Here is a 15,615-nt window from a genome sequence, read left to right as displayed (position 1 = left end):
TCTGCTGTAAACAACAAGAAAACTTGACACAATATATGAAGTAACTATGTTCAGACATTGGAAAACAGTGCATGACCTTGAATTCAAGGAATTGAAAGGAAACAAACAAGGTGAACCCTAAAATCACTCTGGCTTTCTGTCTGGAGGCAATTTCCTAGTTGTTGTTTAGTGAGAAAGAACACAAACAGAGCTTGGCTATCTTGATAATTTAAGAAGACAGAAATCAGAGTTTAAGAAGGCCAAGGCAGCCAGAATTTGTAGTGCAGAGGAAGGAAGAGGATGGATCTATGCAGAAAAAGAGTCCCAGAAGTTGGCATATGAGTTTTCATGAGTATTTGACTGAATCTGTATGAGCAGGGTAGAATTCAGAATGTCCAGGTAAAGAACAATTAGTGGGGAGCTGGATTCCCAGAGGTCACACAAGGCCAAGAATTGTCCCAGTTTCTACAAGCCCTAGTGGAGACGCTTTGCTGAGTACACAAAGAGTTAAGTAGAGATCCCAGCAGGGTCATAGTTTATAATGAGGCTAAACTATTCCTAGAGTAGAGACTATTCTAGACTTGCCCTAAAAAATGAAAAACAAGACTCAAACTGAGCCACAGGTGACTTAGCTGCCTGCCGGAACAAAGGCCAATACTACTTCAAGAAAAAAATCCAGCACTCTGCACCTTATGTCCAGCATCTGGTTAAAAATTTTTAGACATGTGACAAAACGAGAAAATGTGACACATTACCTGAAGAAAAAGCAAGCAATAGAAACAGTCCCAGATATTATATTGATGATGGAATTAGAAGTCAAATTAAAATACCTACTGTAAATACATACAAAAGGATTTAAAAGAAAACATGCATATCACGAGAAGACACATGGAAATATAAGAACATAAAATAGAATTTATACAATGAAAACCAAAGTATATTAGAAATAATTTTTTAATGGATGGGATTAACAGCATATTAAACATTATGAAAGTAAATATCAGGGAACTTGTAACAATATAAAAAGAAAAATGTATTTTTACTTTTCTATGAATTATTAATACATATTAATATACATAATGATACGATTCAGCTGTTTAATTCCTTTTATAAAAGAAATTATTATTGAAAAGCTTCCAAATCCAACATGGAATGAACTGAAATTCACATCTGAACTCTGGTACAATAAGGTATATCCCAATCCATGTATTTAAAGTTCCTCGACATATACAATTTTTTGAAAAGTTACTTTTCTAAAAAAATCATAGTTTGAAAGCAAGTCCTCACCTGAAAAAAAAAAAAAAAAGTCTTTCTGGAGAAACGATCTGTAAGGCATATGAAATATTGCTATGTTATAGGTCATACGGAAAGGAGAAGTCAGTTGCTGCTGGATTTGCACTGCCTGCAAAGAGAATGAATATGTGCAAGACGAATTCACCTGCAAAGCTTGTGACTTGGGCTGGTGGCCCAATGCAGATCTAACAGGTAAGCGCTGCCTCACTTGTAAGCCCTGCCCCTGACTGTTGACCTTTCCGATGTGCCTATTGTTTAAAATGATAGTGATTAGCTCATGTCTTTTTCAATGTTTATTTACATTGTTACTGCTCATGTCAAAGTGTACACATAAACCTCTTATACTTTTTCCATAATCTATATTAAAAGTTCATTTAAATGTAAAAGTGTATTCAAAGGTTATTCTTGTATACCAGTTGTTCCTGTTTTTCTTTTTAAAAATTTTATCTGAAGATATTTCTAGTCACCTGAATTTATATTTGCAAATATTTCTTGAACATCTGTATATGAGGCACTATTGCAGGATGTAAAGGTTCAAAAATAAGTGAAACACAGCCCCAGCTTTATTTACTTAAAATATATCAGGGAAGAAACATGTAAAAGTATAAAATAAAATAGTTATTACTACAATAGAGATATTTATAAACTACTGTAAAGTTTGTTAGGCAGACAAGGAGATGAAAGAAATTCCAGACAGAAAGTAGAACATGGGAAACATGAAAGCATGTAATACATTTGGAGAAAACCATGGAACAAGTATATGGGGTTGTTTGGTAAATGCAAGGCCTAGTAGATACGTGGTCAGAAATGAGACTGGATGAGTACACTGGCAGCAAATGGTAAGGAGCTTCTGTAGGACCTTTTTATAAATGTTTGGATTTTGGCTTTAAGCACAGAAGAGCCACTGAAGAATTTAAAGCAGTGAATAACATCATGATATCTCTGTCTCAGAAAGATGACCCTGGCGGTAGTATGGAGGAGAGTAGTGAGCCTAGACTAAAAATAGAGAGAAGTTAGGAAGCTATTATGTTGGTCCAAGTGAGTAATTTCAAAGGGTGTGAACTAGGGCAGCTGCTACAGCAATGGAGAGGAATAAATGAATGCAAGAGATGATTTACTCATAAAATCAATGGGACTCCTGTGGATGGATTACATGAGTTTATAAGCTTCCCAAGAGCAATGTTCAGGTATATGAGTTTTGATTTCCAAAGACCCTGGTATGAGTTCACAGATGAGAGGTGTTTCACAGTTACTTTTCACAAATTTGAAAAGTGATAAAGCCATAGAAACTTTGTCTTTGAGTTCATAGAGACCTTGTCATCTGAGTAATGCAATCCCTCATTTTCGAACGACAAAGCTGAGGGCTAGAGAGGTGTACTTGTGCCCAAGGTCATGCAACTAGTTAGAAGTAGGTCGTAGCTCATTGACTGCTGATCCTATGCTTCCCTGTGTGCTGCTGAAAATCATTAGGGTAACATTCATGATTGTTGTTTACTTTTTGACTTGTTCCCAAATAAGAATATGAAACTAAGAAATTGTGTGGCTTATTCAACGGGCATCAAAAATGGCTGGCTGAGTAGAATCAGGTCACATAATTAAAACTATACTTTGTGAGTGAGAGACCTTGTAAAATGTTAACCCTGTTAGAAAATAGACTGAGTATCAGAAAGCTTTAAGAAGTCACCTGGTACAAAGGCCATTTTTAAATGAAAAGAAATTAGATCAGCATATTTTTGAAGGTACAAACTATACCTCACCTGTTTCTTTATTCTCTAGCTGAAAACTGGTTTTCAACTTCAATGTGCCTAAAAATTACCTGGGAATTACCCATCTACAGAGATTCCCATTCACTATTTCTGAGACAAGACCCAGCAGATTCTGAAGCACTTAGTCCCTGTTCCATCCCTTGAGAAACATTACTCTCTGGCTCATAGCCTGGTGCCTTGAACATAATTGCTGCCTGATAAATATTTGTTCTATGGAGAGAATTAGAAAGAAGAAGGAACTCACCCAAGTTCATCTACATCAATACAGATCATCAACAGGAGAAGCCACCACTAGAATCTAGGGGTTTTTGTCCCTGGGTCGAATGCCCTTTCACTATGCATTTATCTCATGGTTGCGTGCAATGGACTGACTTGGAAAAGGTTTTCCAACCTCATTCTGGACACAGGCCTCCTTTCCCACTCGTACTGTGTCTCTCTTCACAACTTTACCCTCCTTTGTAGTGTGTGCTTCCTGCCGGTCCTTTTCATCTTGAGAAAGCCGTCCCCTTAGATCACCATTGTGCTTGAGAACTGGGCTTGACTTCAGAGTCAGCCCTCAGCTATCTGACTGAGACCACAACTGATCAGGAAGAGGCTCAAAGACAAAACCATCACCTTTCTAAGGTTAATCTTAAACGTCAGAAGTCCTGGCTTTGAGGTACAAGAGTTTTCCTCTTGTCTACACTTTTGGGGCTTCCCCCAACTTTTCCTACTGCTTCATCTTCCCTTTAAATGGGGGCTTATCTCATACATGATAAAGAACTTCTATCCAACTTTAAAACATTAAAATACAAAAAAAATTTTAAAGATCTAATATGTTATAATAATGGAACTCAAAGTCATATGTTTTATTCCCTAGAGATGTTCCACTGTGGATATATAGTCTGCCCACTGCCAAATGATCACCATCATTGATTAAGCCTCTTTGACTTAGTAAAATATTAAAAAATATCCTCCTTGATTATAAATAGGTGAATTTTAATGCAGTTATCTTTCTAGAGAATTTAATCTACTATCATCCATCATATGTGTAAAAATCACTTTAACATTCAAATGAGTTGAGCAAAGCAACAGCTCAGACTACCTTTATCTGATAACAACAGGCAAGTGGCTACTTTCGGATCATGTATCCAAATTATGTTGTAACTCTTATACTTAAGGTCTTTCAGAATATGCATCTCGTACTCATTTATACTTTTTTTTTTAACGTCTTTATTGGAGTATAATTGCTTTACACTGTTGTGTTTGTTGCTACTGTATAACAAAGTGAATCAACTATACGTATACATATATCCCCATATCCCCTCCCTCTTGCATCTCCTTCCGATCCTCCCTATCCCACCCCTCTAGGTGGTCACAAAACACCAAGCTGATCTCCCTGTACTATGCAGCTGCTTCTCACCAGCTATTTTACATTTGGTAGTGTATATATGTCCATGACACTTTCTTTGTCTCAGCTTACCCTTCCCCCTCCCCGTGTCCTCAAGTCCATTCTCTACGTCTGCGTCTTTATTCCTGTCCTGCCCCTAGGTTCTTCATAACCTTTTTTTTTTTTTAGATTCCATATATATGTGTTAGCATACAGGAATGGATAAAGAAGATGTGGTACATATATACAATGGAATATTATTCAGCTATACTTAGTTTTAATGACACCTACTGTTTCTGCATCCCTTCCAGTCTTACACATGAATGGAAAATGAGAACTAATTTGCCACTTACTTGGTGCCATGTCAGGCTCAGAGCAAGGGCGCAGTACATGGCAATGTGTTTTTGATTGTTGCCATGGTAGCAGTAGTTGTGAAAAGAGAAAACTCACAGAGAGAGAATACCAAAAAATCAGTAAAAATATTCAGAGGAGTATATGCATTGCCTTTAAGTAGGTATTTTATTTTCATGGGTGGATTTTTTTGACTGAATTTTAGTTAAAATGAGAAATCATTCTCTTTGGAAAATAGTGTTTTTTACTGAAGGTGAAGTTTGTTTAAAATATGCTTAAAATCATTTTATGTGATAGCTACTTTTCATATATGCTTCAAAGACTCTAATATTAATGAATAAAAACATGTTAGTGAGTTTTTGTTTTCATAAGAATATGTTATTTTTTGGCTATGAAGAAAAATATTGTATATTTCTTAGAGGAAGTGACTTCTGATGCTGTTTTAATAAATTTTTCATATTTTCTTCTTGGGAATATGCACATTTTAATTCAGCATTTAAATTTCACATTTTACTTTATATGATGCATAAACAGGGATCTCTTCTGCCATGATATACAACTTGACAGTAGTTTAACAATCTATGGGCCAATTATATGTAATCCAATGCTACTTATTCCTTTTAAAAAGTCAAATAGCATAAAATAATTCCTCAGAAAGTCAGACTGCACTAAATCTCAACAATAAAAAATAGAAAATACTAAGTTATAGAAATTAACTTTTTAACTATTTTTCCCCATCCAACAGTTACTGCCACCTCTTATATTATCTACTCATTTATTCACTTTTATATTATACACTACCACCTACTTCATGCCAGGTATTTTTTTTTTTTGAGAAACTGGGACATATGGGTGAATGAAACAAGGTTTATATCCTGGAAGAGAAGCTTCATATGAAACCAGACATGTAAACAGGTAATTATAAGCCTTGCAACAGGAGTATGTACAAAATTTCATATAAGTACAGAGAAAAAAGCAATCATTTTTCCCTGGGAAGAGAAAAACCTTCACAGAGGAAGGGACATTGAGTTAAACATTAAATAATAATTTCACCTTGTAGGTGATTTATATTAATGTAATAATGTTAAAGAAAGCATTTCAATGAACCCTTATGCAATCATGAAGTACTACTGTAAATGTTATTAAATGCCCCAACACACTTTAGGTAGAATAATTGTGGCCTATCTTTATTTCTTGATTCGTATTAAATTTGTCTTTACCTAATTGGAAAGAAGTCAGATGTTAAATTTTAACCTCCTCCAATGCATTTGGATCTTGCTAGTGAGCCAATGTTTGTTTCAAAAATTAGGAGTAACCCGTTGCCCTCAGATCAGAGTTATTACCACTTCTCTTGTATTTTGCTCAGTAGTTTGTAGTCTGCTTGAAGGAAACTGACTTGTCCAATGGTTCTGGATTGTCTAGGGTAACTCTAACCATAGACACTGCCAGGTCCTTAAGTTCTCTGCATTTTAGATATAGTATGCACAACTCCCGTTAAAGTCTTCTCCTTTTGGGTGCTGGGGGTCAGGTAGGCTCAGGACACTTACTCTTTACCACTGATTGAACTTAACCGCCATCCCTTCTAGTCTTGGAATACCCAAACACACTTGGCGGTTGGGCCACTCTTCTCTTTAAACCTCAAAACAGGACAAATAAGTACATTACATCACGTATATGAACAATATGGATATTTTGTCTAATTCCCTCAAGATATCAAAGCTAGCACTTCTCAAATTTAGGGTGTCTTAAAAAATAAAAAAGAAAGGAAAGGAAAGAATAAAAAACAACTTTTAAAAAGCTTATTCAAAATGTAAATGATCAGTCCCAATCCCCAGGTGATTCTGTTTTGGATGGTCCTGGATTGGCCTTGAAAACTTTGGTTTCCACATGGGGAAAATAATCTAGGATCTTCACACGAGATAAAGTAATCCTAGTGGTGGTGCAGGTATATTGCTTTGGGGTGTTGTTATGACAAACTGCTACTGTTACAACACAAGAATATTTATACTTCTATCATAAGGATGCTTTTCTTCATTTGTCTATAGTATACTACATAGGATAGGCTTAATTTACAACTAGACTTGGAAGACTCTATGATTATCTATTGAGATGGCTGAGTATCAGTCTTTGGTTTCTGGCTACATTAAGGGCACTGGGATTTATGATATACAGTTTAAAGTTTGAAACTCCACTGATGACAACCAAAGTCAGTTCATTTACTGATGGATTTCCCCTGGCATATTTTATTAGACAGGTTGTCTTGGCTCTATGACTTGAGGGTCATAAAAGACTTCACTGAGAACTTCTATCTTGAGCTGTCTCAAAACCAATGTTCATTGTGCAGATTTTGGTAGCTCAATCCACAGATGAAGTATACCCTTGTAGGAATAAGGGTCCTAGAGAGCTTGCATCTGGATACCTCTTGATCCCTGGCTGCTAAACTGCACTTTCTCTTACTGTACTTTCCCTTTTGCCTTTAAATGAAAACATTACAGAAGCATGTTCTGTGAGTCTTCTGAATTCTTTCAAATATTGAACTTGTGAAATATTTGCATATACAAAGCTTATTGTTATAACATACTTAACAATAGCTTGATATAATTGAATTACTGAGTTAGAGTAATGATTGTCTCTAACAAAACCCAGGTTTAGGCAAGTCCTTATTACTAGTGAGGAGAACATTAAAGACAAACTCAGGTTTGTATAGCTTTTAATCAATAAAGTAGAAAAGTATGAACAAGCAAGAACATATAAAGGAGAGTATGATATATATAAGAATCTTAAGATAATCTTGCACAGAAGACCACTGTGTAGTCATCAGCTTGCTTCAAGCTTCTTGGGTTAACAGTTAACTTTCATGAGCCTTCAGCTTCTGGAGGCTCTCTGCAAACCTCAGTTTAAAATCACTAAGGGTTGTTACCTTCAGCAGTATTAAGGTTCCCTTTTACTTGTCCAGAGGTTTGGGAATGAAGACAGCCTTATATAATTTAAATTCATGAATAAATGTTCCGATGAAAAGTTCCCATATCACTAGATTGGCAAGTTGGAACATGCTTGCTAAGACTACACGTCTGATCATATTTTTGCCATTATAAGTATTGTGGCTTTTCAATAGGGGAATGCTTCAACCCATCCAGAAGATAAATACACTATTTAAGCTAGTATATATTTATAAACCATAGGAGACAACCGTATGCAATGCATTTGGAGTTACTCAAAGGATTCTTTTGCAGTTGTATCAGTCAGTGCCCCTGACCTTTACAGTTTTTCCAGATTAATTTAATTACAAATGAAGCATGAACTGGCCACATCTGCTATCCTGGGAATGTTTTCCCACTAGTGTTTAATTTTGTGGCCAATTTGTTTCTACTGAGATGAGTTCTTTCATCTTTTCCATCAGAATTTTATCTAGTGTATATTGGATATTTCATCTGGTGCTACGAGATAGCCATCTGGTTTTGCCAGAATTATCCTTATGGATCTGACAACACAATCATTCTGATATTTCTTTTAAGAATCTTTTTTCTGGCTAGAGTTTGTGTACCTACAATTGAATTCTTGAACTTCTCCATGGATTTGTTATTATTAATAAATTATTTGTTGTTCTATATGAGACTCTGTAAGGACTCTTAGAGCAGTCTGTTTAGCATGATTGTCTCTAAAATATTTCTATTATCTTTCATAGTACTAGAACGGTATTAGCTTTTATAGTACCTTTTTTTCTAACTGCAGGTCTCAACCTTTATGGCAGCAATTATTTTATATAACATCAACACATCAAGAAATTAATTATCCTTAGGCAAGGAGACTAAGCATTGGCTATAGAAATAAGAGGTTGGGTAAATTTGCTTTTAATGGGTAAATTTGTAATATATTGCTGTGTAACAAATTACCCCCAAACTTAGTAGCTTACAGTGACACACATTTATTATCTCACATTTTCTGTGGGTCAGAAATGCACAGTGTAGCTGAATTCTCTGCTTCATGATCTTTCACAAACCTAAAATCAAACTGTCAGCTAGGGATGGGGTCTAGTCTGAAGGCTTGATTGTGGAAGGGTGCACTTCCAAACTCAGTTATTGCCAGGATATAATCCTCAAAAGATTGTTGAATTGAGGGCTTCAGCTTTCTTTTTATTTTTTTAGCTGGTTATTACATGGGGACTGTTCTCGGTCCCTTGCCATGTGGACCTTAGCAGCGTAGGAGGTTGCTTCATCAGAGCCAGCAATACAGTCTGAGTCTGCTACTAAGATGGAAATTATCTTATGTAACCCAATCACAGGAGGGGCATCCCATCAACTTTTCTATATTCTATAAAAAAGAAACAAGTTATAGGCCTAGTTCATACTCAAGGGGAGAGTATTATACAAGGACATGAATCCCAGGATGTGGGGATTATTCGGAACCATTTTGGAAGCTGCCTACCACAATGAGCAATGGTTGTTTGACATCGCTATGCTGTTAATACATATAGATCATGGTGTAGCATTTTCATATTTATACAAAAAAGAAAGATTTGTGATGATCTAGGTATCTATGATAATCTGTATACTCATGTGCTCTGTTTCAATCCATCTTCCTATTTCTGTGGAGTCTTTCATCCATAAGAATTCTGAAACAAAAGCTGTTATTTGGATAATGTCTTAAATTATACATAGTATAGGTATTTTCATGACTAAATCAGATATAATTTGATCATGTGTAAGAATTATAACACATCTTGTCTGGCAGTAAATCCTGTATGTTAAAATTGTGGGTTTTGTGTCACCAAGAATAATGTATTCTTATAATAATAGTCTCAAAGTCCCAGTTATATGTTGGAGCATAGGATTATCAAAGATTTTCACTAGTTGAGTTGTTTTATTAAACCAAGGTATTTGATGTTCTATTAATAGTGAGATGATTAGTAGACATAAAGGCATCTATATCAATAAGAAAGAGATATTGCTTCCCCTGGGAGTTCAGAGAACAGACAGGGAGTTCTTGGGTGCCAATGTCTCCCCTGGAGTTAAGTCATTAGACAGATTTTAGGTAGTTATCCTGAGTTTTACTAATATGGGGTAATGGTTCTTTAAATTATGCTTTTATTTGTGATATCTATAGGTTCCCAAATCACAGAGAATAGAGGCCCTTTTAGATGTCTTACCTAAAGATCCATGATTATGTTGATTTCTTGTTTATTTACTATATAACTCTATCTGGAAATGTCTAGTCACATATTAGATATTTTCTAACTTGGTAACTTTTAATTTTAACATTTTTTTTTTGTTTGATGGCCCTAATTCAGGTCTGAGCCCACTTGTAGAGAGGCTATAGTCCTTGTTATGTCAGTTATTGAGTCTAACCCAGAATTGTTTGAAGGTTTCCTAAACTCTATCTTCCATCCTTATTTTGAATCTTTATTGAAAAAAAAAGTCTGAAATTGCTTTACGTAATGCATTTTCTATTTTTATTTTTTAAATGTTACACCACTGGGTTATTTAAATCTTCCCTTTTGTAATGTGCTGCTTTTTAAATATTTTCCTACATGAGGCTAACAATTAATTGATTTAGTTGGTACATATCTGTAGTGCAGTACAATAAGTATCTAATACAAATCCTGAATTCTGCAGAAAATATTTTGCCTGTGTCCCTGAAGTTTACGAAAATCATTAATTATAGCTCTCAATTTGGCTCTAGACCAGGGTTTTAATTCAAATTCAATAGATCTGACTTGTGTTCTAGAAATTTAAAATGCAGTATTCTTTTCTAATAAAAACTCCGAAGACAGAATAGCTCATTTACAAAACCAGGTTGCATAGAAAAAGAGGAATGCAAAGAGGGTAGCTTTCAGAAGGTTACAAAGGCCTTGACAAAGACTCCATTGGAATTTGAATTTTATTTAGCAGCCTCAGTATGACAATTAAAGGAGCTGAATATCGACTATTAAGTATTTTATCTCCAAATGTGTCTATAGCTGTTCTTAAATATTTTAATTTATTGATTGTGTTACATCAAAAGTTCCCCATAATGGTCATTGTTATTCTAACTATGTATCTATCTAATCATCTTTCTAAACTTTATCAAGGAAACAGGAAGATTTAGAATTAAAATGTGACTTTTTTTGGAAGCAGAAGTTCTTCCAGGAAGAGGCTGAGACTCTGACACAGACAAACCCCTGACACACAAAAGAGAGAGGCCACTATGATCAGTCAGGAGCGTGTGCTTCTGAGTGGTTTGCACTCATGTATTAAATGTGAGTCTGATCCCAGCTTGTTGAATGACTGAACAGGTTTAAAACAGGTTCTGGTGGTTCCTCACTCTCATAGCTACAGAACAATGAGTCTCTTCCTAAATTTATGGAAATACATATTTTTATTCTCACAATTTGGGAAATATGGCCCAGACCAATCACAAAATTCTGTGAAGGGGTTGTTGCCAGGACTTGACAAATGTTTTTCTCTCTGTGAAATACAAAAGAGACTTTATTCTGGAAGGAAAAGATAAGCCAGGCATTTAGGAACACAGCGCTGTCTCTCCTTTCAAGAGATGGGTGAGGGGAGATTTCATTCTTCTTTAGTATGTCTATTAGAGGTTGATAACTCAAAGGCCCTCAGATGCCACGTTCATAACTAAAGAGGTGAGACTTAGAGTGAGTAATAGTATATGTGGTAAATAGGAGAATACAGACTCTTCTAAAGAATTCAAATGAAATTTATGTTTAAAAAGTTTGCTGGCTGGCCAAAAAAAAAAAAAGAAAGAATAGAAAAGAAAGAAAATGCTTGTCTATGAGCTGGACTTGCCTCTGGACAATAGCTGCATAAAAATAAAAATTTTGTTAGTTTATTTCTTACGAACTTATTCTATTACACTGTGACCATTTAACCTTCAATGGAAACACAGTTTGGTTTCCTTCTTTTTCTTTCATTTTCTGAAAGTGTAGAACCAAGTTCCATCCACGGAGCAGCATCCGTTTATAACACTGGAAGCAAAGATTATATTTATAGGCTTAAGTATGTCACATTAGGCTTGTGATGAGATTAGGTTTGGGAACATGATTGTCCAGAGAAGACAATGGTGTATGTCTATTTGTGTGATAGAGAGGCATTTTAAAAAAATTAAAATAGCATAAATCATGGAAGATGCGAATATAGCTACGCCTCTAGTAACTAGTAAGCACTATTATTGATCAGCAAAATCTTAGATTCATTTTAAAACTATTTTTCTCATCACAGGCTGTGAACCCATTCCTGTCCGCTATCTGGAATGGAGCAACATAGAATCCATCATAGCCATTGCCTTTTCCTGCCTGGGCATCCTCGTTACCTTGTTTGTTACCCTTATCTTCGTGCTGTACCGGGATACACCAGTGGTCAAATCCTCTAGTCGGGAGCTCTGCTACATTATTCTAGCTGGAATCTTCCTCGGTTACGTGTGCCCTTTCACTCTCATTGCCAAACCTACTACCACATCCTGCTACCTCCAGCGCCTCCTGGTCGGCCTCTCCTCTGCCATGTGCTACTCTGCTTTAGTGACCAAAACCAATCGCATTGCACGCATCCTGGCTGGCAGCAAGAAGAAGATCTGCACCCGCAAGCCCAGGTTTATGAGTGCCTGGGCCCAGGTGATCATTGCCTCAATTCTAATTAGTGTGCAGCTAACTTTGGTGGTAACCCTGATCATCATGGAGCCCCCCATGCCCATTCTGTCCTACCCAAGCATCAAAGAAGTCTACCTTATCTGCAATACCAGCAACTTGGGTGTGGTGGCCCCTTTGGGCTACAACGGACTCCTCATCATGAGCTGTACCTACTATGCCTTCAAGACCCGCAATGTGCCCGCCAACTTCAATGAGGCCAAATATATCGCCTTCACCATGTACACCACCTGCATCATTTGGCTGGCTTTTGTGCCCATTTACTTTGGGAGCAACTACAAGATCATTACTACCTGCTTTGCAGTGAGCCTCAGTGTAACGGTGGCCCTGGGGTGCATGTTCACTCCCAAGATGTACATCATCATTGCCAAGCCCGAGAGGAATGTACGCAGTGCCTTCACCACCTCGGATGTAGTCCGCATGCACGTGGGCGATGGCAAGCTGCCCTGCCGCTCCAACACTTTCCTCAACATCTTCCGAAGAAAGAAACCAGGGGCAGGGAATGCCAAGTGAGTTATCTGACCCGGGTTTGCCTCCCCCCACCCCTCTCTCTTTTCTATTTTCTTCTATTTGACTAAATCATGTTCTTCTATTTCCCCACTGTTTTTCCTGTCCTTTCTTAATCTTTTCTTTTTTTCAAATCTCACATTCTGTTGCAGTAAGAATGTAGTACTAAAGGTCTTCATTGTTTTCATTTCTTTGAAAGAGCAAGGAACGTGAAGCAACAACCAGCTGAGCATATATTTATTCTTACCTGCAATCTGCAGATTCTGTTGTGTCCCTAATGTTTTCCTTTTGCATGGGTCCTCCTTATGTGGAACATCAGTACATCTCTGGGGTCTGGTCAGAGATGCAACCTCTAGTTCTAATTTCTAGTTTAGATCATGGTTGAGATAGTTTCTGGTTTATTTTTATTACTTTGGAGCCACACCATTACTCATCTGGGATGGAGAGGAAGGAAATTAGGCACCTGGGGAAGTTTGACTATTTCAAAATTTGAGTGCAGCTGAGCACCAAGTATGTCCTGAAATAAGTTCCCTTAAGCAACTGTCTTACCGTGCCCCTCTTATTTATTGAACTTTAATGTGTACTGTAAACTTCCATAATGCTACACATTAATTGACCTATCTCTACTACAAGGTTATAACCAGAATGGTTTCCTAGCCATAAAGTACCAAATGAAATAAGGAACCAGATAAAGGTGAAGAGCCCCAAACTTGAGAGTCGGCATGAACATCAAAGTCCAGATTATTTCTACTTTGGTAATTCTTCTGAGTAGTTTATGTAATACACAGATTCCTAACTTTTTCCTGACTCTATTTTGCAAAGAAGCATATGCTAAAATTTGCATGTGTCATCTTTTTCTGAGACCCATGAAAACAGATTTCATGTCACATTTACAACTTTTAAAATAACATGGATGCTTGAAGTTCTAGTGGTAGTTGAATTATCCAAAAATTAAACGATTTTCCCCATTAGCAGTATTAATTTCACTTTTTGAAACAACCCTTTGAAAGTGAAGAATTTTAATAGTAATAATTATAACATATACATTGTTTTAGAACTATTCTGTGCACCTGAACATGTCAGCAAGGTAAGGGGAGGGGAATGGGTGTTGTTTTCCCCAATTTTGTAGGTGAGGACACCAAGCCACTGTGAATTTGTGTGACTCTTAAGTAAATTCCACTTAGTTAGCCATTCTTTGCCTAAGTCTAAACTGGCATGACATTTCTCATTTTCACATATGTCAAAAAATCTACATGCCTTAAACTTCTGGGTTTTTTATCTTTACTGGTCAAGCAGCACCATGGGCATCTTTTACAAAAATCATATAAGGCTTGAGTATCAGATGAGGGAGTCGACGGGAAAATATATTTTTGAAGTCCATCAAGTTTGGTTATTATATCAAATAAAGACATCCTTAAATTTTTTCAGTGTTAAGGATGAAGCCAATAATTTACACCTACTTCTTGCAGTATCGATTTCAAGTTCTTCATGAGATGCTGATTAAAGAAGTTGCTTAGCCGGTTTTTTTCCCTTGCCCTGATTTTTCATTCCTGCCAACATCCTCTCAGTTCTAGTGAGCATGAAAGCAAAACAACAGTGCCATGAAATGAGGAAAACAATTAGACCATAGCCACAGAGTCCAGATGTACAATGGCATCATGACAATTACCATTAAGAGGGAAGGAATGAGAGGAAACAAAATGAAAAGAAGGGAGAAAACACTCTTTAAACTGGAATGTTTGTAGAGATTAAGATTTCCTTTATCACTTCCCATATGGCTTTATGAGGGTTCCATTCCAACATCCATCATTACCCAGAGCCATGTTTTCTAACTGCCTTTATTATGGTTCTTCAGAAACTTTCATATGATTTTTGGTCATGAGTCATTTCTGAAAGCTGTTATTATAACCATTTAATGGAAAGAGAGAATCTATGTGATCAAGATATCTTTTGGTACTCAGGATTATGCATTTTTGAAAGCTCTCTCCGGGATTCTATGTACAGACAGATATGGGCACCTGTCCAAGAGAGAGGTGACTAATCATTAGTACACATTGCTTGGCAGCTGAGATAAAATGAAGTTAGCTTACCACTTCTATAGTAGCCAGGCACTGTGTTTATTCTGACTACCTTCTCACACCTGGAACTTTCCTTAGAAGTTGAGAATATTCCCTTCATTATTATGAATTTAGAAATTAATTTCATTTAGAATCACGCTTTTGAGAGAAAAAGTATCTTGGTCTAAACTGGATTGGTTGTCTGGGAAGCGCTGCTTTCACCAGTTAATGCATTGCTCAACTATTAGCTGTAGTTTATCAAGCACTATCAGATTATTACAGTAAGGAATAATACTTCTAATTAGTAATTCTAACATGCAGCTTTCTTTGTACAATTGGTAGCTTCTCCAAAGTGTACCATACAGCTGAGCTGATCCACAGACGGTATTTGAGGCTAAAGTTCTATGGAAAACAACCATTTATTTACTCATTTTTCTCCCTTACTCTGCCATTGCTTCTCTTGTAACTCTCTATGAGATTGTACTTTTGAAATATAAAAATAATCCCAGTGCCTCTGTCTTTACCGTTTAATTGCTGTTTTATGATTTCCTGATCTGTCTCCAAAGTTACAAAAACCACAAACAATCTAATATTTTCTACAGCAACAAAAATCCAGCAGAGTTTTGCCAACTGAAGCAAGGGGCTGAAAACTCTGGG

General features: G+C 36.5%; 1 protein-coding gene across 2 annotated transcripts in view; it reads left to right on the top strand.

The window, feature by feature from the left end:
• The window catches only part of GRM1 (glutamate metabotropic receptor 1), a 398,541-nt gene that overhangs the window by 348,234 nt on the left and 34,692 nt on the right, over positions 1–15,615 (top strand). For both annotated transcript variants that reach the window (XM_036872141.1, XM_036872142.1), the window contains exons 8-9: positions 1,338–1,464; positions 11,973–12,903. In XM_036872141.1, the coding sequence (XP_036728036.1) occupies positions 1,338–1,464; positions 11,973–12,903 (1,058 nt within the window). The remainder of the gene's footprint in view (positions 1–1,337; positions 1,465–11,972; positions 12,904–15,615) is intronic.

Source organism: Balaenoptera musculus, chromosome 12 (assembly GCF_009873245.2).
Source record: "Balaenoptera musculus isolate JJ_BM4_2016_0621 chromosome 12, mBalMus1.pri.v3, whole genome shotgun sequence".
Lineage (NCBI taxonomy): Eukaryota > Metazoa > Chordata > Mammalia > Artiodactyla > Balaenopteridae > Balaenoptera > Balaenoptera musculus.
The sequence above is the reverse complement of the archived record's forward strand: the minus strand, read 5'-3'. Positions and strand labels throughout refer to the sequence as shown.